Genomic DNA, 22,843 nt, shown 5'->3' with positions numbered 1-22,843 from the left:
TATATATATATATATATATATATATATATATATATATCAAATTTCATGTGATTTATCCATGTGCGGCGCCTTAACAAAAAATGGGTGTCCTTTCTAGGTAATTTCGACATTCCGGACGCACCGGCACTGTCTATTTTGCCGTCAGAGGTTGTTTTGACGAATTCATCGATTTGCGTGTTAATTTTCTCGTGTCAAAAATATGGCAATATGGGTGTCATTTTCTACCAAAATTGGTATCCCGGACGCGTTGACGCAGTCTATTTTGTCGTCGGAGGTCATCGTCCGAAGAAGTTCGCATTTTGACCCCTCCTCTGGGCGTAATTGAAGTCCGATTTCGTGCAATTTTGTGAACTTTGTATATTTGGTGTGTGTATGTGACGAAAAAGTCGTGACTATATTTTTCTAAGGCATGAAGTTCTATTAGAAACTTTTCCCTTGAGTCTTCGCAAAATAACCCATAACCGCTCGTTGATAAGACGATGGACTTGTGCCAAAGATGCTAAAGATGCTAGACATGTGCCAAAGATGCTAGACATCAAAGAAAAATAAGAATTGGCTAGAATTTTCTAAAAGTGTGGTTATCAATTCTAATTTTCTAAGACGGTCAATAAAAACTCCTAGAATTAGATCCTAGGCTCTAAGGAGGAGAGAAGACCTCACAAAAAGGAGGTGAAGACCTCACAAAAATGAGGTCAACAGAGATGCATGGCCAAAATGAGAAATTTAAAGCTTAGATTCTTAATTCTCGTTTCTCCCCAGTTTTTTCTCTAGTCTTAGGTTTAGTAAACTCAAGCATTGGACTATTTTATCTTAAATCTCTATAAGTTGCGCAAACTTTTCATTTTATGTACATGTTGGGTCCTATAAAAGCATGATGCATCTAGCTTGCTTCATGATTTTTAGCTCCTGTTTTGTCAAGAGTTTTGGGAACCCTGTTATGGGCGAATATGGAAGGGAGCATGGGAGATGTTGTAGGCTAGGTGCAAGGTAGGATAGAGGGAGGGCATAGAGAAGAGCGAGGGAAAGAAAGAGCAAAGAATATTGGAGAGAGAATGTTGGAGAGAGTGAAAGAAATTGCGTGCGCCTGCGCCCGCACTCACGTGAGAGAGAGGAAGAACGGTAGAAAGACAAGGTGATGAAGTTCAACAAAAGGCTTGTTGATGGTGGGATTGGAGGTTGGTTTGTTGGCGAGATTGGGAGAGCCATTGATCTCCCTAAAATTGGAGTTGATTATCAACGGGAATAAGAGAGTATTGTGATGGTGTTTTGGTTGGTGATGGTAGACAATTTGATGGCCTTGGTTTGTGGCTTAGCTTGACAAGGTGATTTTTAGGAATTGACAGCTGTTGGCGGGCCGGAGCAATAGTGAGTTGATCAATGACAAGAGGGAGATTCGTCTATGACTGCGGCAGCAAGAATCCACAAATCATTGGTTTCATTGATGTCTCTTATATAAGTTTTTATTATAATTTCCTCACCAACATCGCAGTTTAAGGTTTCTAAATTTTGTTTGGAGCGGATGGGAAGGACGGGAAGGGGGGAGAGAGCGAGAGAGAGAGAGAGAGAGAGAGAGAGAGAGAGAGAGACCAGGTTAGGTTCAAGCATGGGAATGGAAAAGAGGGTGCATGAGGGAGACATTAAGATTCAGATTTGTTATTTTTCTTTTTAATTGGAATGAGGTGGACGGAGACGGACTATGTTTAATACAGGGTTTGTAGGATATAATTTGATATGTGGTGTTCAACAGAGATTAGCCTTTGGTTGAAGAAAAATATAATTTAATCGGATAAGAAAGATGATTAATGTGTAGATAGACTCTGCTCAAATTCATATTGCTCGTGATTGTCATAATTTTATTCTCATTTCTCCAACTGGTTAATTTTTTGTACTTGTGAGATTATTACCCAGGCGATGGGTGTCCTTTATTGGCAATTTGAGGAATACATGGCACGAGATCTAATTTTAAAATGTAGGATTTGGCGGATATTTAAAAAACAAAATCTAATTTTGCTAGAACTGAGATACATTTAATGTGTGAATTGATTTGAGATGCTCGTGCATGTCTAAATTCTCTCAGTCTTGCACATGGGTAATTTTTTTTTCTTGTATGATGACCCACGCGATATGGTCCATATGGATATTCTCTTTAGGCAATTTCAACTCCTCAAATGCATTAACAGTCTATTTCATAAAACGAGCAATGGTTGGGTGATTTTGATTTGTGTGATGTCATGTATGCTGGCCATGTTTGTTGTCATTTTTGATTGAATTGAATATGAGATGGTTATTGAAGTCAATTGGAAATTCATATTGCTCGTGATTGTCATAATTTTATTCTCATTTCTCCAACTGGTTAATTTTTTGTACTTGTGAGATTATTACCCAGGCGATGGGTGTCCTTTATTGGCAATTTGAGGAATACATGGCACGAGATCTAATTTTAAAATGTAGGATTTGGCGGATATTTCTTTTGATTAAAAAACAAAATCTAATTTTGCTAGAACAGAGATACAATTAATGTGTGAATTGACTTGAGATGTTCGTGCATGTCTAAATTCTCTCAGTCTTGCACATGGGTAATTTTTTTTTCTTGTATGTGACCCACGTGATATGGTCCGTATGGATATTCTCTTTAGGCAATTTCAACTTCTCAAATGCATTAACAGTCTATTTCATAAAACGAGCAACGGTTGGGTGATTTTGATTTGTGTGATGCATATATGCTGGGCATGTTTGTTGTTATTTTTGATTGAATTGAATATGAGATGGTTGTTGAAGTCAATTGGAAGATTTGTACCTTAATTGAATAATAAAGGAAGTAGGTTAGTTAAAGCCTGTTGCGGTCCTGAAGCCATCAATCCCCCAACAACTTCTTCCAATGATCTCGGAATGTTGGCCTGAACAAAACTTGAATGTGTATCAGATGACGTCGCAGGGGACACAATTATAAAGTCCATCATCAAGCAGCTTAGCCAAATTATAATGCCAACCACCTTATCTTCTCTGGTCTGGCCTGCGATTTTCACCCGAATTACTTTTTGTGGGGGTTAACCTAAAGTGAACCAAAATTGAAACCATGGCAAACCGTATGAATCAACCTCATGCTAGGTAATAAAAAATGTCTCAAGGTCATCATCATTGTCATATTTCATCTATAGAAATAACAACCAGAAAATAAATGAACCAATTAACTATATTAAATAAAATGTACTCAGATCATCGTTTGATGCTATACATCCAACGAGAATACATACAATGCTTTTCATCTTATCCATAGTTGGATGGATTATCCATATTTTTAGGGTATTTTGGTATGTTATGAAAAGTAATGTCAAATCTATTGGAGAAGGACAAATTTATCTCTTGTGTTACAAAATATAATCCCAGAAAGGGAGGATTTAAAAATTTGGGACCTAATTATAACTTCGGACAATACAATAGAACTACTGCAATTTGTTGCTCATGCTGCAGGAAACATTCAATCACTTTTAAGATTAACAAAAATTATTTTGAATGTTTTTAGCCCAAATTATTTTGACATCTTGGTTGTTTGTCTCAGTAGGGTTTTAATAATCTTTGATTCATTGGGTTATTGTGACAGAGAATGAGCCGTTTGCTGGGATCCGTTAGCCGGTTTAAATATGTGTTTGTCGGTGGCCATCGACACAGTTCTTTGATCCATGGCAGTGCCGCTGTCAATATTTGATTGTCTCTTGCTGTTGGTAAGGAGATGATATTTAACAACAAAGTGCTCATTTTGTCTAATTTGAACTAAGTTTCTGTTACGCCAAACAATTTTCAGACTTAAATAACTTTATTACCCTTCTTTAAGTTCCTATATATTTCTAGTATTACATTCATTTAATAAAGTTACTGTACTTATTAAAAGGTTTCTGTTTTTATTAGAGCGAATTCTCCAGAATTGCATGATAACTGAAGACATGTAATTATGATCTATTTGCAATTGGCACCTGCAATGCTGCTGTTGCTTTATAGAAGAGAAGCGAGAAAGTATTGGTTAGCTCCAGGGGTGGCTTGTTGATGTTTTTGTGGCAGGGTTCCATTGGTTGTGAAAATATTATATTTTGGTGCTTTATTGATGTAAATACAAAGCTTCAAAAGCACCTAGTGATTGCAAAATGTTCCTCAAATTGTGCAGATATTTTTTTTATGAAAATTTTTAGCTGTTTGTGCGTTATCTTGTTTGGTTGAATTCAATTGGTATCAAATTACAATAAGATGTGGCTTTTTAGGCCCATTTTTGTCTCCATTTGATCTGTATGATAGTTTTCAAGTCTTAGCCTTGTTTATGATCATGAATCTTAATTTTATCCAATATGTAGTTTGTAATAAGATATTACTCTTCATGAAATTTTTTAGCATTGGCATTGTAAGTTTTTGATTTGAATCTTTGGATTGTTCATAGATGCAGTTGCAGTTGCTTTGATTGTCAAGTGCTACATATATTCAGATTGTCGGTATGTTAATTATAACATGCCTGTATCGCAAATAAGTGTAAGTAATAGTTTTAACAATGGCTTCATTGATCATTCCATCATTAAATTTTGTTGCCTATTTATGTTACTAATATCTTACTCATTGGGAGTAATTAAGGGGCTATTTTTAATTTTTTTTTTGTTTCGTTTTAGTTTGAATATATATATATATATATATATATCTGTCAAATTTGATTAGGATATGATTGATTTTAAAGAAAATAAACTATCTAAAAATTATTATTAAATGTTTTAATTTATTTTAAAATAAAAAAATAAAAATGAGTAAAAGTAATTTTCTAAACAAGTCTTTTTTTAAAATAAAAAAGATAAAACGAATAAAATTAATCCCAAATAAGAAACATGTAATTTTGAGGTAAATTGATATCTACAAAGTTGTTTTTCTTTTTTTTTTTTTTCTTGAAGATCAAAGATGTCATAAAATTATTTCATAGGCCTTGAACTTGCATATTATAAAATAAGTATATATGTATATGTCGAAAGGCAGTGGCAAGGGTTCTTAATTACTATTACCCGAGTTATTTGTCATTGTAGCAAAAACTTAGAAAGATGGTAAAGCATATTTGGAAGAAAGCTTAGAACAAAGGAAATGGTGGTCAAGATATTCCAAAGTTAATGATTGCAAGAAATTGTATCTTGCTTGGTGTTTGAACTTTCATCCTAGTTTTCTTTGGAGGATTTTTAAGGAAATAGCTTCATGCATGGATTACATCTTCACATTGCAATCATGACCTTGAAGATTATGAGCATGTACACTAGATAGATGTATAATACATTATAAAGGCATTATATGAAGCTATTAATGGGTTGTTGCAAAAGTGACTTAAGGTATAAATTGTTGAGTGATCATATGATACTTATGAGGGACTTATGATATGATGATGCATGCTTCAATCATAGAAATATTCTAGCATCATTATACATGATAATCAATATGATGATTATCTTTTTAGAATCGAGGCATACTCTTGAGATTTGTATCTACGGTAGGATTCTAGATGTAAATGGAAGAATTATAGGATTTTATTTGTAAATTTTGTGTGGTTCTATATAAGCCAAAATGTTAATAAATAAATAAAATTATTGCAAAATTATTCTCAATATGTATCAAAGCAGGCAGGCGATCCCGCTATGACTGTTGCGCGAAGGGTTTTTCGGTACAGGGAGTGCGGCTCGGTGAATGGGATCGCACGACTCAGAAGGCACGAAAGAGGAAGATCATGGCACTTTGTGAATGGAGGTATTTCGGAGCAAGGTAGGTCACACATATAGGGAAACATCGAGATTGCAACTTGGAGCATCGAGAAGGGAGGCGAAAGCTTCTGCGCAAGGTCTTCGGTGCAGGGAAATCAGACTTGCGAGGCTTGTGCAAAAGGGGCTCACGCTGGTGCAGGGCAACACTATGCAAACTATATTCAATAGGGAAAGTAGTAAGATTTCACAATTGTGAAAATTTGTGTTGGATTTTAAACTGTTCGTGTGAATAGAGACATGCAATCTACTTTGTATGGTGTGCGACAGAGCCGTGTGAGGGGGGGGGGGTAGACAAATCTTCAATTGGATTGGTTCACGTGAACGATTTGTGGCGACTGGGAAGAATGACGAGAAATTAATTGCATTTAAAACGGGTATAATAGGTGCCCAGGTGGAGACTTGCAGGAGCTATAATTGTGGAGAAGTGGGACATCTGAGCTAGGCTTGTCCAAAGCTACCCAAGGAGAGAAAGACGGGTAGACGTGGATCGTCTAGAGAGGGCTATCAGACAAATCTTATGGTAGCAGAGAACGAGGAAGACAAGGGTGGTCTTTACCGATGAGGATCATAAGTTACTTGAGATGTTAAAGAGGAATGAGAGAGCGACATGTGACTGAGAATGCATCCACCTTATTGTCATTCAAGAGGAACATTGCTAGTTATGCTCACTCAACCGAAGGTGCCCGTCATATACATGCTCTGCCTTTATATCCAACACAAGTTCACCAAAACAAATAGTGCATCTCGATAGGTGTCGCTAGTGAATTCTCATCCTATACTCACTTATCAGTTCCAAAGAGCATTTAAACCGTCGATGGACAACATAGTTTGTGGCTGGTAAGGGTACTGTGAGGTATACTAGTTCTATGACTTTGTCCAATGTCTTGCATGTTCATTCATTTCCAATGAATCTTTTATCCATTAGTGTAATTATATTCCAACTAAGATGTGTTGTTTCATCTGATATTCCAAAGATGATCTTTCAAGAGAAGGGGATTGGTTTATGATATAGTAGATTATGGTACTTAGATAGATAGGGGATGGACTCAACCTTGGTATCCATGGTTGAGAATGTTGGAGCAGGAGGATCTGAGGGAAGTGTGGAGAATGTATTACTAATAAAAATAAAAATTGTGTGTGATGCTTGTGAGTTTGGCAAGCATACAAGGAGCTCGTATGCTAGTTTTGGTAAACAAAGTTTTTATAATTTTTATTTAGTGCATTCAAAAGTATGGGGAATTTGTTCTACAACCTCGAAAGATGGTTACAAATATTTGTGACTTTTATTGATTATTTTTCACGTGTTACTTGGGATTGAAGTGGCCGGCGAATCTGAGGGGCTGCTCTTATCCCAGAGAAAGTATGTAATAGAGCTCTTCATGGAAATAGGTATGCGGGGGTGCAAACTTACATTCTCTCCAATTGATTAAATGGTCAAGCTGAGTGCACCAACAAAAGGATTTGATCTTCAGGAATAATGAGCAAGCAGACATTGAAGGCTTTTGTAATTCTAACTAAGCATGATGTGCACAAAACATACACTCTACATCAAGATGCTGCATGTTTGTAGGTGGCAACTTGGTCTCGTGAAAGAGCAAGAAATAGTAAATTGTAGCAAGATCAACGGTAGAGGCAAAATACAGGGTCATGGCATTAGGATTTGCTGAAATGATGTGGCTGAAAGCCTTGTTGGTTGAACTCAAAGTGGATTTGGGAACTCAAATGAAGTTGTGGTGTGACAGCAAGTCGCCTTTCAACATTGCCAACAACCCGGTGTAACACGATGGAACAAAACATGCAGAGATTAATAGATTCTTCATTAAGGAGAAGTTGAATATCAGATTGTTGGAACTAAGCATGTAGCTACTGGAGAGTATGTGGCTGATTGCCTCACTAAAGGACTTTGCTCATTGAACCTAACTAGATTATGTGACAAGATGGGCTTAGTGAATATTTTTTGCCCACCGCGATGTAGAGCCTTGAGATTTGTATCTGATGTAGGGTTCTAGTTGTAAATCGAAGAATTTTAGGGGTTTATTTGTAAATATTTTGTGGCTCTATATATAATCCGAAATGTTAATGAACCGAACAAGATTATTATTACAAAATCATCTTTGCAACTCTAGGATCTATCATGATGGCGCTGAAGTTATGAAATATGTATGGGCCATATGTAGCTTTGTATATATATAAAGAAAATAGAAAGGTATATTCTCTCGCTTAAGAAAAAGTGCTATTAATGTTATTCAAGAGAATGAACTTTCAAATCACAAGCTTATTAGTTCTCCTGCCCATGTGGATACTCAAGTTGTTTAAAATAGATGATAGCCCTTTGGTTATTCATATCAATATCAAAGTCAAATTTAAAAGTATATATAGTTATTTAACTATATTCGAGGGCAATATTTCTTTTATTATAAGAATTCAGAGCCAGCACATACAAGCATCAAATTAAAAGCATCGAGAGACTATTTTGCACGTTCTCAAACATGCTAAAAAGTCTATTGTATATTAAATTGAGCACTTCGATGTGAAGGCATTCCGAGATGACAACAACATTGTCTGCTCAGTTAAACGACAAAAAAACCAACATTTAAAACCTGTATTTTTGTTAGAAGTTATTTGTTCACGTAGAAAAATTAGAAACAACGTATTATAACAATATTTAATGCTAGGTTGAATACAAAACTATGATTCATTCTAGACTTAAACATTATGATAAAACTCCTATACAATTTTTCTCGAGTTACTCTATGAATCTATATAGCATGACAATTGTGTTATTGTCTAGCATGCTAGCAACCCCAATTTTTCATAAGAAAGCTACACATGTTGAGAAAGATTGCCATTATATAAAGATTAAAAACCTCTTCTCCTCCATCCTTAGGATCATCCACCCTTCATTCAAACATGTAAATGCAAAATTATTGGTTGGTATGCATGTAAATGCCCCTTTAATTTTATACATAATATGTGTTAAATTTATCTCTAAATAATTCGAAACTAATATTAAAAAAAATTAATCATACCATCATAGTCAATTAGTATTATTCTGACATAAGTTTTACAAGCTTACAAATCATAAGAGCACTAAGAAAAGCCTTAGCATTCAGCATTCAGCTGCTCTTCAATTATAAAAGGAAAAAAAAGAAGACAGTGCCAAAGGATTTAAATTGCCCTGCGGAGCAATGCATCACGAAATCACCGGAGCCGGCGGAACTCCGCTCTTATCGGCGGCAGCCACCGTCGCCGGAGTGCCGGAGTCCATCACATGCTTGGCTTATGGGTGTAGGAGAGGTGATGGTTTCAGGTGCATTAATGAAGCTCCGAGAGGCAAAAGCAGGCTTTTAAAGAAGAGGAGATGGCATATTCTAAGCATATGCAGGGGAATATTAATTTGGATATGCCAAGAATAGTGCTTTTCCTCCTTTTTCTAATCAAGGGTCAATATGCAAGAATTTGGATTTTGATATATTTCTCTCTTTTTCTAAAATTTTTATTTATTTATTTATTTATTTATTATATCCTGCCTAGTTATTTTAAATATTTAAATGTTTTATATATCTAACACCTAAACTTTCATATTTTCATGCAAAAAGGCCCAAGTTATGAACATCATAAATAAATATTTTCATGAAAAGGTCTAAATGTCAATTTCAAGATGTTAGATATGTAAATAAATAAAAGTTGTGTGATATGCATGTGAGTTATTACTATTTCGTGTTGAAAATGAAGTGAAAGGTTAGGAAAGGTTCATAGAGGTGATGTACACATGTCTCACTAACGTCCTGTCGTATTTACAGATCTAAAAACATTCAAGTTATTAAAATAGTGTAAGAACTAAGAAAAGACTCTCATGGTCACCACACCACTCAAAGAAAGTGAATTAAGAAATTGATTAATAAAGTTAGCTCCTAATAATTGAGATTTTTTTTTAATAATTGTACCATCAAAACTAACCATTGATCTCAGCCATGATTTTAGGAACTAAAAGCTTGCCATGGTGATTTGGGGGCATTTACAAAACACAACACAATTCCTTTGTATTTACACATCTTACACCTAAACAATTGGTAGATATGTAAACTTTTAAGTTTGCATACATACCATCTTATACATGCATGAAAATATATATTTCAAAGAAAGATTTGTGTGGTATAAAAGTTAAAAGAAAAAGTTAGGTGTTCTGTACGTGAAAACATAGGAATTGGGTGGTTTTAGGTAAATGTCTCCTTTTTTTATGAACGTGAGACAAAGTAGGTGCAGTATTTCATGCTGAAAACTCCTTTTCCTATCTGGTCTGCAAATTAAATAATTGCTTTACTGATTGCACAAAAGTTTCAGTCCTATGGAATAAAAGAACAGGGGATTTACATAAGTACCAACCAATTCCTATGTATTAAGATATCAACTCCTCAAAACTTCTATTTTTATGGACATACGGCCTGATTTCTTTGTTTCAGCAAAAGTTGGGAGGCCTGTAGGTAAAAATTGAAGTTTGGAAGTTTGACAAGTTAATACATAGGAATTAGGTGGTAGATATGCAAATCTACCTCAAAACTAAAAAGGAAGAAAAGAACATTTCTCAAAATGCTGTTATAAGATATGTTTAAGAGCTTCTATGTGTGGTAGAGAAGGGAGATCCAACAGGAGCTGCAAGGCCTAATTGCCTCATTATCTTCATGCGGCGAAGTTTTCTTGCTGGATTATCTGCAACAGCCATCTCCTGAAAAAAACGTCTCAAAATGATATTATTAAATTGAGTTTATTTTCTGAAAATAAATAATTAAACCAAATAAAAAAAACTTTTATGTAGGATAAATTAAGCAAAAAAAAAAAAAAAAGATTCGAACTTGGCAACAAAATTACATCAAAATGAATCTTTGTTTTTCTTTTCCTTTTGCCCCTCCCTCCCTCTTCATCATGATCATCCTTGCTGCTGCTGCTGGAAATGGAGGTTTTTGATGCATCTGATGCAGCAACACAGTCAAAAATGGTAACAAAATTATGTGCCAAATCAGTAATTACAACAAAATTATGCACCTAAATAATAATTAGCAGAAGTATTTCGAGGTTTTTTGCATAAATGTGATAGAAAGATTGTAAGAGCTGAAGTACCAGGCGACTTATCAGTTTGAGTTGGGCTCCTTAACTCAACAGCAAATCCATCTTGTGATGTTCCAAGGCTTATACTCTCAAGTTTGGACAAAGCCTGAAAAGCAAGAAGAGAAAGAAAAAGTATTTCAAATTTAGTATGAAGGGATGGAAGTTTAAGATAGAATTGCAGAAATACCTGCTTCAGGGCAATTTGGAAAACTTCTGAAGGATTTTTGCTCCTTTCCTCAAAGTACTGCACGCAGGTGTTCTGATTTATAATAGTACACAGGATTAAAAACAGCCTACAAATTATTTGAGGAGCAAAAAAAGAAAAAAATATGCAATTAGCGAGCTAAAAGTCAAAGTTTTGCATGACTCTACTCACCAATTGCCAAAGAAAAGACGAACAATGCAAGCACTTATTTTGCTATTGGTCAAACTTTTCAAATATTTATGGAATGGGCCATTTTCCTCCACGAACAAAATCATCATTCTACTCCCATATATTTTTTTTGGGTTTTATGACCATCTAGTGTTACATCAGAACAGCATATTCTCTTTGATATCATTAAAACTAGCGGTACAAATGAATTAAAAAATGATTAAGATTGTTTGCAATGTAATATCGTCTACCAATTGGTTTTAGGAAGATTTACATACATACAACTCAATTCCTATGCATTTACATATCTAACAAGTATCACCTAAACTTCAATTTTTACATATATGCCGCCTATGCATAAAATTGTGTATTTCACTTTTTAAATGTTTAAATGGTGTTATAAATATAAAAAATAAAATTTTTGTGTTAGATATGTAAATACATAGGAATTGAGCGGTATGTATGTAAATGCCCCCTTGGTTTTATATAATACTCAATTTTTTATGTCAAATGCAATGAATTGAACCATGCAACAAAAAAGTTGAATGGGACTAGTTTTCAAGTTTTTCTCAGCCCATACTTAGTTTGGAATGTATTAAAGATAAAGATTTTCATCCTTAATCATAATTTACTTTTCCTAAAAATACGGCCTTATGTCTGTGATTTTGAGCATTCTTGGATCATGAATAGCATGAAACACTTTTTTTTTAATCTTGCTCGACTTCCAGTTGTTCTTCTTCAAGCAATATACAACCCGACATCTTCAAGTACCTTCGTTTGGTTTGATAACAATTTATTGCAATTTCTATAATATTCAATCATTCTCACAAAGTTGCAATGCACTCTGTGTTGATTTGGTATCATGGGGAATTTCTTGTTAGTTTTTTTCCTACATTTCATCAATTATGCGGAGTATTACACTGATTACATCAATTTTTAGAATTTCTTCTCCACACGCATTTTTTTCTCTATCCACATATGCCCACACATCAAACTTTCCTCTCATCAAGCAGTCACCAATGCTCCTCCTCTCAACCTCCTCCTTACCCTAAAAAGCCCAAACCATATAACAGATGCCCAAATCATTTTCTAAACCAACTCTTACTAATTTCAAATGTTATAAAAAATCAATTTCTAATAAAAATTTGAAGCCAGTAATATTGATCATTGGAAGCAACAATTTATTGAAAGATCGCCAAACTTATCCTCCAAAAGGATAAATAGAGCTTTCAGATAATATCATCAAGGCACTACTGCAAATAAAAATTATACCTCTGAAAGACAAAAAAATATAAGTATCCAAAAAGGCTTACTATAATGCAATAATTTAAAATTGAGATACCAATTGATCAAAGAATGGTTCTTCAAAGAAGTGAGAAACTTCTGTTGGAGTTTTCTCAATGAAAAATCGAAGTTGTTATCAAGATTGATCGAGCCAAAAAAAAAAAAGACTGAATGAATGATATATAGCTGAATAGTAAACTTTCTGTGGCACAAAAACATGAACATTCTGTAGTATAAAGAGGAGCACATCCCAATAATCACACTGCTGATGTGAGGTTAAAGAAGATGCAATTTATATCCACAATCTCCCTATAAAGTTTAAAGAATATTAATTAAAATAAAATTTAAATCATAAAAATAGCTAAATATTATTCTTCTGATATGAATCTTCAAGGATTAAATGCAAAAATAGCATATTCTTGTCCAAGTTTTCTTTTGTAATGTATTCAAGCTCTAGTTTAATTAATGCTTCGCTGTTTCCACTAAGGATAATCCTACCTTAGTTTTATATTGTTGAGATGAAGATTTAGCATCTTCTGTAGAGCTCAGTAGAGCATACAAAAATGTTTTTAAACCCGCCTTATTTAATGGAGCTCAATAGAACATGACATGACCTACTATGTGCTACGGACCGTCCGATGAATTAAATTTTTCCGGATTTGGAATCATTCAGCAATACCTTCAAATTTTTATTATAATCTAATATTTTGAGTTATTCGAGTTATATATATATATATATATATATATATATATATATATATATATATAGCAATATATAATATTTTAAAAACGTCAACAAAAATAAGCACCAGAAACAATTCATATAAGCATCTGTAGTTAAATTTTTTGTATAGTAACTCTGAAAAATTATAACACTCACATTAGGAAACTGAGAAAGATCTGATGCATTTACCCATGCTCTGCAATTTTAAACAAAAAAAAAAAAAAAAAAAGTGATGTTAGTCTACGAATCAGATGCCATAAAACCTGTTTTAGAGATTTAAAATATAGAAAATAATAGCAGTAAAGTTGCCTTCCTTTTGTGGATTTCCAAAAGCTGCACCAAAGCTCTTGCAGTAAGTTCACAATCATTGTCTTTCAAAACTTCTGTGTCCATCACCTAAATCAATCATAAAAGAGCTCTAACCAAAACAAGCTAATGCTAAAATTGAGAGAAAAGGAGTAACTATATTACATAAGAAACCATTACAAATCAAATAATTAGTAGTGTGCCATCTTACTTCTGCTGGCCACCAGCCATGATGAATATCTTTAAACCAGACTATTTTTCCTGGAGCTAACCAAGCATCAGCATCCCTAGCAGCTGGTAAAGTAGAGTTCTCTGAAGTTAAAAGTAACAGCTCTTCGGGGGCATGTTTATTGATAGAGCTGCTTGAATGAGTTCCAACTTTCCTGCTCCAGAGAGGAAAGAGATCAAATCCCTTCTGCTGGTGAGAGCACAAGGATATAAAATTATGGATTTAATAAAAAAAACAAAGTTTTAAAACATACCAGTTCTTTGATATCAGTAATAAGGTCTCATCTGGTTATTTGAAAAGTAAAATAATGACACTTGAGGAATTTTGAAGGAATTTGTTGTATTAAAATGCTTTAGAAAGCGGTGGACTTGAATTCACTCACTTTGTGCAAGAAAATGAAATCATGTTTGAAAAATTCTTAAGTTATTTTGTAAGGTTTTAAACCAATATTGATTTAACTGGATTCAAAATCTAAAAAATCAATAATGTTTAAGAACATGATTTCTAAAATCAAGCAACCAAAATTGTCCCTACACAAATTACTTGGTAGTTAAAAAATGAAGAATGCTGTTCAATTTATAGAGACCAACAAGGCAGGTTAAGAAAAAGGTAAATTAAAGCAAGTATTTTGGCATCTTTATTGAGATAGCTGCATGAACTGGAGCAAGAACAGGAAGAGAAGAGAGAAGATTGAGTAAAAAAACATAGATTGTATTTGAAAGAAAGATATTGAGAGCATAAAAAGCAAGACCGGACAACTAAAAAAACAAAAAATCCTTCACTAACATTACTCAAGGCAAGCCATAGGACAAACCGGTTTTTGCAGAAACTCAGAGAATCGGATTTCTGAACTGACTCGGCTTCATTAGCATGTTTCTGAATAGATTCAGACATAATTCCCTGTCCTTCATTGCTAAACACGCCACACTGATCTACTGAAAAATCAGGCAAATCTTGACCGTCCAGACAAAGAGTCGTCATAACTTTGATCAGCACTAACAGAACTATTTCACCACTGAGAAGCTGAGTGAATCCTGCAATGTTTAAGGACCAATTAGCAAAATCAGCTTAGATCATAAAAGCACGCACTAATTAAATAACCGCAATAAGATAAGTACACAAATTAAAGATAATGAGAAGCATGCTCCGCATATACATTTCTACTCAGTAAACATGATCTGGAGAATAAAAAGAATGAGAAAAGTTTCCCTCCTATAAAACAAATGTGTGTTTTGTAAACATCAAACAATTGATAAAAAAACAGCAATCATAAACAATGAACACACCCTGATTAAAAAACTCCGAAAAGAGCAATTATTTCGGGCAAAGTAATATCAAGCATAAACTTTGCCAAACTTAAAGCGAACTATGTTTGCACAAAATAAGAAAAAATTAGGGTGGTTCCACTTAGCTGAGTTCCAAAGATCGAGTTCCAAAGGCCAGATTGTCACTGCCTGATTGGCTGAGTTCCAAAAGTGGAACTCCAAGTGCTTTGTTCCATATTTGAGCAACTTGGGTATTAATGCTTGTACAATTATGTATTTTTAAATAAATCATTAATGCCCTGACAGCTGAAGTATGAAACTTAGAACTTGAAATTCTGCCCTCAAAATTCTTTTTTTTTGTCCAAAATTTGACAAGAATTAATTCAAAAATACATAATGCCTCATACTATTATGCACTTTTTAATTAATCTTTGCCAAATTTGTACCCAAATAAATGACACTCCAATGTATATAAGTAAGCAGTCAAAATTTTGGAATGGAGACACATCTTTCAGGAATACTCCAAGGCTTTTCAAAGGAAATGTACACCTCCCCCCCCCCCCCCCCCCCCCCCCCTAATGTCATATTGTTCTTACCACCATAGGGGTCCTTTTGCCATTACCTCCTAGTTTAATGGGGCATTTTAACATTCATGTGGCAGTATACCATTGTACATATTAAAATAGCTTTTCATGATGCTTTGATATTTATCCTCAAAAATAAACTATTTGCATTAACGGGCATCACCCTAATACATCTAAGACTGAATTTTCTAAATCATCCAGGTTATCACTGAAATATATCATGCAACAGTATTTCCATAATATAGAAAAAGAACATTTACATCCATATCACTCAATTCTTATGCATTTACATATCTAACACCTAAACTTCAATTTTTACATATTTGCAGTAGAACAGCGTGATAATTCTAGGAAATGAAATTCTATCCAAACAGTTCCAGAAAACTGTGAAGCAGCAATTTGCATGCAGGTTATGAACCAGATCATTGAGATCCAGAAAATGGCAAAGAATTTGCTACGGATGACCTCCTATATGCGATCGACCGTTTCACGGATTAAAATTTTCCAGATTTCGAATCAATAAGTAGAAATCAACATTCTGTTACTCAAATATGTCAAAACCCTTGAAGAGACATACGGGGAAAACGGTGACCAGCTTTCAAAACGCTTTAAAATAAGCGAATTTGCGAATCCAAAACGTCTCTTTAACAATGGCATTTAATCAAAGAAGGAAATAACAGAACAAAGATTCCAGAAAGATACAGACCTTGGCCCGATCGAGCAAAAGCTTAAGCGCCCCTCTATTCGGCTGCCGGCATCAAATTTCCACCACAACGGCAGTCGGCTGACACAAGGTTTTTGAGATTGCGTAGAAAAGACAAATAATTCAGTCGAGCGAAGGGGAGATTGAGAATCTGGAGAATTTAGGGAATATGTGATCCGTCCAAGATCTTGCCTTTTCTGAAAATTGCCACGAAACTCAGCTATAAAAACTCCTCCTTTTTTATTTTTTCAATTCAGTTAATGGCACGAACCGCCGTGTTGGCACGTTTGCCGTTAACTGGTTCCACAGTATTCTACCTCTTTTTTTCTAGTTCTTGATAAAAGGGGGTGTCCCATAGCATAAAACTTTTATTAGCATATAATCATAAATTTAATAAAAATTAAGTCAAATATTAAATCTAAACTATTCAAATTGTCTACTTTTAATCTAACCAATCATGAAAATGAATTTCTAAATCTGAAGAGTAAGAAATAATCAGGTGCGAGGCCCTCATGTACCGATAACCAATCAGGAGAGAATGTAACGACGATAAATTCACATATTCTTCCTGAATGGTTGTCCATAGGTGCCCAATTTTCCCTTCTATTCTCAAATTCAAATTTTAGCCTAAGAGACATTAAATTTAAAACACATTAATTTCTATTTATATTAACCTAATATATAGTAATAAATTCATTATCCTTAAATATATATATTTATAGCAGCACTTTAAATGATTATTTTCCTTTTCTTTTAATAAAAAAAATATAGATATTCTTTAATTTGAATATCTATCTTATTTATTTCAGTAGATAATCACATCTAATTTAATAACATTAAACATCAATCCTAATCCGTTGCCAGGTGGAGCCATCCACCCTCGTGAAATCATGCCATCTGTAGCAAGAAAGACACCTACCCGATTACTCTTCTCCTTCTTCCTCTTGCCGTAATTGCAGCACAAAAACCAGCAAAATCAAAACTTGAAATTAAAACATGGAAGGAGAAAGAAAGAAAGCAGAAGATGAGGCTCCGCTGCAGGAAGGTTTTGACTTTAAAAAAGAAGCACTTTTATTCGCTTCTTCTCTCAAGAAAGGCTGGCAATACGTAGAAGCGTACTTCAGAGGACAGGTATAATTGCTAATATAAAGTCATCTTCTTTTTTCTTCCTCACGCGCGCACATACACTCTCTCTGGTTAGATTTATCGCTTGTCTGTAATTTGTGGGTAGCAGGCAATGAGTTTGACGGCTAGAACTGAGAAGGAAGCCAGTGAAGCAGAATTGCAGAAGGCAAAGATGCAGGTTGAAGCCACAGATGAGGCAGAGAGAAGAAGGATTGAATTGAATAAGCGTTAGAGATTCATATTTGGTGCTTTATTCTGTGTTTTTTTTTTTATTTTGTAATGGTTTGGATTTTTGTTGGAGTTTGTTAGTTGCAGAACTGAAGGAGTGGTTGATTGTGAGAATTATGAGATTCTGATGATCTAAGATAGGAAATTGATGTATATTGCGTTTGAATGATTGTGGATTTGATTGAAGAGAGCTGTTTTTCAATGGTGGTGATTGGCAACATATAGGATTTAAACTTGGAAAATTTTAGTAAATCCTTTAAAGCTGAGTTTAGTAGATTTTTTTACAGGTTAGATCTCGAATTTTATTTTTTATATAATTGATGTTGAATATTGTTGAATCCTGATTTGCACGTCAATCAAGTCCCAATGAATGAAGCGGGATTTACACCTGATAATTAGAGATTAAGAAGAGAGAGATATTTCATGTCTAACTTTGTATCTTTTGTACATGAAATGACATAAAATGTAGTAAGATTACATTTACGCGCTTGCTTTAATGGTGACTATATAATATATTATAGGTATTATATATATATATATATATATGCTTTCCTTATGAATTCTGTGTATATGAGAGATTTACATATTAAGAAAATACATTAAAAAATCTTTATGTATTGACTTATATGGAAAATTTGAGAGTCGTATGGATTTAAAACGAAACAATGCAAAAAATCTGATCCGAGTCTATTGCTCGGCTGCTCGGGCTTAGTCGGCTGAGCTGGTATAGATTTGATTCGATAAGACCGGTCTGGTTGGTTAGGCTTAGGCGGCGTTGTCGATCAGCTGAGCTAGTATTGCTTTAGCTCAATAAGATCGGTCTGATCAGTTAGGTTGAGTTGGTGCTGTCAGTCGATTGAGCTTATTTAGCTTCGGGTCGACATGATCGGTTAGGTAGATCAGGCTTTTGTCAATCAATTGATTTAGTTTGAATATCGACCCTCGATCCTTAGATTAGGAGTTCTTGTATGCGATGCGAGATTAGACTATCATGCAGAGGGTGAATCATTGTAATGTGATATGCAACTCATCGATATGAAAGCCTACAAGATGACTATAATACTATATTGTATTCTCAATTATTGATTCCTGATTAGAAGCCGTAGAATGGCTGATGATAATGAGAAACTGAGACTTTCCTCTGATTAGATTTACTGGAAGGTAGGTTGATGCCTTTTTGTCATTGTCCTAACTCGATAGGTCTTTGGCTTTGGCTCATACTGCAATGTCTGATTAGATAAGTGAGTCTCGCGTTCTTTTATCGATGGGTTCTCCCTTGTTGTACATTCATTCTAAATCCTAAATCATTAATAGTGATTTAATTTTTATTCATTCCTAATTATATTAATTAAACAAATTATTAATCACTAATTTCTAAATCTAAAACTAGTTATTATCAAGTCAAAGTAAATCATAAATATTATTAACTTAATTAACGTAATATGTACTAAAATTAATTAACACTTATTAGTTAATTCAAATTTATAATTAAAATTTTGCCTCTCTCTTGTAAGAAATTGACAAAATTGCATGGTGAAACATTCATCTTTCTATTCCTTTCTCTCCCGATTGAAACCCTGAGAGAAAAGAAGCAAAGAAGTTGCCGAAGGAGCTTGTTAGTGAAGGCATTGACTTGTCTTCCTTCCATTCAACTAAATCTCTTAAATCCGTCAACTTACAAGGGTTAGTAACTTCTAGATTTAGACTCAGGCTCTGTTTGTTCCAGCTTTTAGAACTTACTTTTTATGAAGACATGATTTTTATGTGTTTGGGGAGCTCCGTTTCTTTGCCTACCTCAGCTAATGAGATAAAGACTTGTTGTTGTTCTTGTTGTATGATCGATTTTTGTTTAGATATAATTTTCCAAAATTGTTTTAACATTATGTTACATACTCAAAATCTCAAACCTCTCCACAAGCACAACTAATAAAAGATGAACAAGTCTGGGCTGAATTTGATTAATTAATCAAATTCAAACTCAAATTGAGGGAAATTTGTCTTAATAAAAAAATTAATAAAAATGGTGAAAAGATGTGATAATTTCTGTTATTTTAACACAGAGTAGTTAATAAATAAATATTAAACTTAAAATGTTATATATATATATATATATATATATATGTAAAATAATAAGAATAATAATAATAATAGGTCATTCTTAACTATAAAGTCACCACTGCAGTCTGAAGTTGCGTTTTGCTTTAAATTTTAGTTGATCTTTTAAATTTTTTATCATTAAAACTTATTTTTATAATCAGATAAAAGATGATATCTGCAAAGTATATAAATATTACCATTTTTTAAGAAAATTAAACTCCTCGTAATAATTTACTAATTTTAGAGCGAGTCCTCCCAAATAGAAAAATGAATACGTCTGTAACTTGAAAATAGATTACAGGAAGGATATTAAGAAGTTATAATCGCGTTATAGCCTCTATAATCTTCCTGTAACCTACCTGTATTTTTTGATAAGTTCCGTGTTATAAATATCCACGCTGTAACCTATTTACAGTTTAGAGACATACAATTTTTTCCCCCCAAACATACCCTAGTTACTAAGCTGACAGACCAGCATTCCTTCTCCCTGCTCCGTTCTCTTCCATCCTCCCTCAAATCACGTAAACCCTAATCTTCCTCCGGCGAGCATTTCGAATCTAATTCCATGGAAGTGTAAGTACATCTCCGCTTTCTTTCACCGTAATCCTAAACCAAAATCTCATCAATCAGCTCTTATGCCCGCCATTTCTTCCCTCAGATCCGAAGTTTCCGAGTTCAAGGAATCTGACTTTGCAGCGGCAAGGCGCATCTCACTTCCTCCAACAACGACGAGCGTCCACGTTACAGCTTTGGACGGCCTGGTGAACGTCAACTCTCTCTTCACAGTCGCCGTCTTCGTAGGTCTCTCCCTAACAAGCCCCGGCCAGCGGAGCCTGGAGAACAACACGGCCTGCGATGCCGGGCCAGACGTCGTCCGCAACCTCCTCGTGTTCGAGGTGGTTTCCTTCAGCTTCTTCCTCTTCTCGAGCCTTATCGCGCAGGGTCTCAAGATCGCCATCAATCTTCTCAACAGCAACGATGTGGACGAGACCTTTAGAGCACATATAAACGCGCGCGTGCTTCGCCTGGGTATGCTTGGCTCGGCAATTGGATCGGTAATGGGCAGTATCTTTCTCTTGCTTTCCATGGTTAATGTGATACAGATCCGGCTGGGTATGCTTTCTTGTGGCAGTAACGCCGCCGTTCGAGCTGTTGCGGCTCTTCTCACCCTCGTCTGCACCGCTCTTGCTGTTTACATCTCCACCATCTTTTACGCATTCACTCACTGATTTCTGAGCCACGATCGTACATGTGCTGAGGTTTTGTTATTGCAAGAAGGTGGGTATTTCAAATTAGGAGCTGTTTGGTTCGGATGCCGATCAGATGTTTGGTGAAATGCTTTGCTCAATGTTCTGTTTCAGATCTTTTTTTGCCATTGGGCCGATTAACTGAGCTTGACGACTGGAGAATTTTAGGCAAATTGTACGATTTCGACCATTTTGACAGGAAGATTAGAGTTTATCTTTCTAACAATCTCTTTTTTTTAGAATTCACAGATGCTATAGTTTGATTGTTCAAAGCTTGTTTCTTTTTTTTTTCTACATGAATTCTTTGTTGTTAGGAGTTGGAGATGGTAATTGATGAAAAGTTTGGTTTTTTAGCCTGAAATTGAGTGCGGTTTTCACATTTAGACTTTGGTATTGACATGTGTAGCACTTAAAATATCAAAAAATAAACTTAAATAGCTTCTAATCTAGCTCTTTTAGTCATTAGGCCATATGATCCGAACTGCCAAATGCTAGTCGGCTTTATCAGGCAAATTCCTGATTAAATTTGTGTTATGATATATGTTGAATCATTAGAGTTTTTTTATGGTAAAAGATGCTACTTGATTAACATTTTCTCATGGGGTTAAAAGAATAAGAATTTATGGGTTTTGTTATAATGATATATTTTTATGATTGAGAATATTTTATCAATTATTGTCAGAAGACGATATATGGAAGAATCGGCTGACGTGCTCGTTGCCGTCGTCGTACAATTACTTTCGACTCCAAAGCAAGAATTGCGCGTGTATAACTAAAGGCGAGATATTTATTGATTGGAAGCTGTTAATGTGAACATATTCCACCTCTGGGAAGATTTCAATTTATTTTTGGAAAAAATATTACCTGAGGATCAGTATTTCAATGGAGATGTGTCACGTGACATTATTGTGAGACCAGCATATGTGACACCTCCTCATTGGAGTACTGATGCATCAAAATACTTTTGGGGGCATTTCCATAAATAACAGATGATTCTTATGTGCTTACTTATCTAGCAACTAACTTTTCATATTTACAAGCACAAAACTCAATTTTTTAAGATTAACACGAAAAAAATTAACTATTATTGAATTTTTTCAAAATGAATTACGTCTTTTCATTCATAGATTATGACTTCAAAGCGTTATAAATATAAATATATCGAATTTGAGGTATTAAATATGTGAAGATACAAGAATTATGTGCTATGTACCTAAATTTCCCTTTATATTTTTTATGAATATAATGTTTGATCTTAAAACATAGAATTCAGTCTTTCTTTTGTTCGGAAAAACATGAGCTTCGGAAGATTTTTATTTTATACACATCCATGGGGGAGTATTTAAAAGAAAAAAAACATCAGCTTATTTTCTTAAGCGGGTAAATTGCATAACATTCTTGAAAATCAATAACTCACATAATGATAAGCTCATGAATTTTGTTATTCATTAATTTTCTACTTGTTGGGTACTTTTAGTACCTTGGTCCTGTATTTTTTTGTAGGTTCATTAAACTTGGGAGAGACTATGTAGAGAGGGAGAACAGGATGGAGGTATTCTTTGGGCCTGAACTCTCTGTTTCTTTTGATGATTCTCCTACGACAGATAGGAGCAAATGATTTAATTTCTCACTAGAAGTTAGAGATGAGAGAGAGAGAGGCCCTAAGATGGATGATTCTCCCCATAGTTTGCCCTTCTCCTCCCTAAATATATAAGAGGAAAATAATATAAAATTATGGATAATACGGTACAAAATATATCTGATGTATCTTGCCGAAAAGATTGTGATGCAGATCTCAGGC

The 22,843-nt window shown here is 34.5% G+C and overlaps 4 protein-coding genes across 6 annotated transcripts in view; 3 read left to right on the top strand and 1 right to left on the bottom strand.

The window, feature by feature from the left end:
- The window catches only part of LOC110023477 (ATG8-interacting protein 1), a 17,548-nt gene extending 13,330 nt beyond the window's left edge, over positions 1 to 4,218 (top strand). The window contains exons 3-4 of the mRNA XM_020722922.1: positions 3,602 to 3,722; positions 3,907 to 4,218. Of these exons, the coding sequence (XP_020578581.1) occupies positions 3,602 to 3,706 (105 nt within the window). The 3' untranslated portion in view covers positions 3,707 to 3,722; positions 3,907 to 4,218. The remainder of the gene's footprint in view (positions 1 to 3,601; positions 3,723 to 3,906) is intronic.
- A 5,771-nt stretch (positions 4,219 to 9,989) lies between these two features.
- Positions 9,990 to 16,662, bottom strand: LOC110032098. 3 transcript variants are annotated; one of them, XM_020735630.1, is made up of 9 exons: positions 16,349 to 16,662; positions 14,650 to 14,827; positions 13,776 to 13,947; positions 13,572 to 13,654; positions 13,415 to 13,454; positions 11,065 to 11,136; positions 10,890 to 10,983; positions 10,641 to 10,741; positions 9,990 to 10,497 (listed from the first exon to the last, which is right to left on the bottom strand). In XM_020735630.1, the coding sequence occupies exons 2-9, from the start codon at positions 14,772 to 14,774 to the stop codon at positions 10,381 to 10,383; spliced, it is 804 nt and encodes a 267-aa protein (XP_020591289.1). In that variant the 5' UTR covers positions 14,775 to 14,827; positions 16,349 to 16,662; the 3' UTR covers positions 9,990 to 10,380. The 3 variants fall into 3 exon arrangements, with proteins under 3 accessions (XP_020591289.1, XP_020591281.1, XP_020591272.1); XM_020735622.1 differs by having other exon boundaries at positions 9,993 to 10,497; positions 14,608 to 14,788; positions 16,349 to 16,661; XM_020735613.1 differs by having other exon boundaries at positions 9,994 to 10,497; positions 14,608 to 14,827; positions 16,349 to 16,661.
- Positions 16,663 to 17,229: 567 nt separating this feature from the next.
- On the top strand, positions 17,230 to 17,924 carry LOC110039483. Its single transcript, XM_020744561.1, has 2 exons — positions 17,230 to 17,476; positions 17,580 to 17,924. Exons 1-2 carry the CDS (start codon positions 17,342 to 17,344, stop codon positions 17,700 to 17,702), a joined length of 258 nt encoding a protein of 85 aa, XP_020600220.1. The 5' UTR covers positions 17,230 to 17,341; the 3' UTR covers positions 17,703 to 17,924.
- Positions 17,925 to 20,205: 2,281 nt separating this feature from the next.
- LOC110034807 lies at positions 20,206 to 21,345 on the top strand. The gene is made up of 2 exons (XM_020739050.1): positions 20,206 to 20,368; positions 20,454 to 21,345. Exons 1-2 carry the CDS (start codon positions 20,361 to 20,363, stop codon positions 21,022 to 21,024), a joined length of 579 nt encoding a protein of 192 aa, XP_020594709.1. The 5' UTR covers positions 20,206 to 20,360; the 3' UTR covers positions 21,025 to 21,345.
- Positions 21,346 to 22,843: the final 1,498 nt, after the last annotated feature.

This window comes from Phalaenopsis equestris, unplaced genomic scaffold (genome assembly GCF_001263595.1).
Source record: "Phalaenopsis equestris unplaced genomic scaffold, ASM126359v1 Scaffold000002, whole genome shotgun sequence".
NCBI classification, from domain to species: Eukaryota; Viridiplantae; Streptophyta; class Magnoliopsida; order Asparagales; family Orchidaceae; genus Phalaenopsis; species Phalaenopsis equestris.
This window is presented reverse-complemented; position numbering and strand designations above follow the sequence as displayed.

Coding starts and splice junctions, on each gene's coding strand:
- LOC110032098 (XM_020735622.1), bottom strand. CDS start 14,774: ATGACGACTCTTTGTCTGGACGGTCAAGATTTGCCTGATTTTTCAGTA. Junction 13,455..13,571: donor CTTTTGGAAATCCACAAAAG/GAAGGCAACTTT, acceptor TTAAAATTGCAG/AGCATGGGTAAATGCATCAG. Junction 10,984..11,064: donor TCCAAATTGCCCTGAAGCAG/GTATTTCTGCAA, acceptor CTTGCTTTTCAG/GCTTTGTCCAAACTTGAGAG.
- LOC110039483 (XM_020744561.1), top strand. CDS start 17,342: ATGGAAGGAGAAAGAAAGAAAGCAGAAGATGAGGCTCCGCTGCAGGAA. Junction 17,477..17,579: donor AAGCGTACTTCAGAGGACAG/GTATAATTGCTA, acceptor TGTGGGTAGCAG/GCAATGAGTTTGACGGCTAG.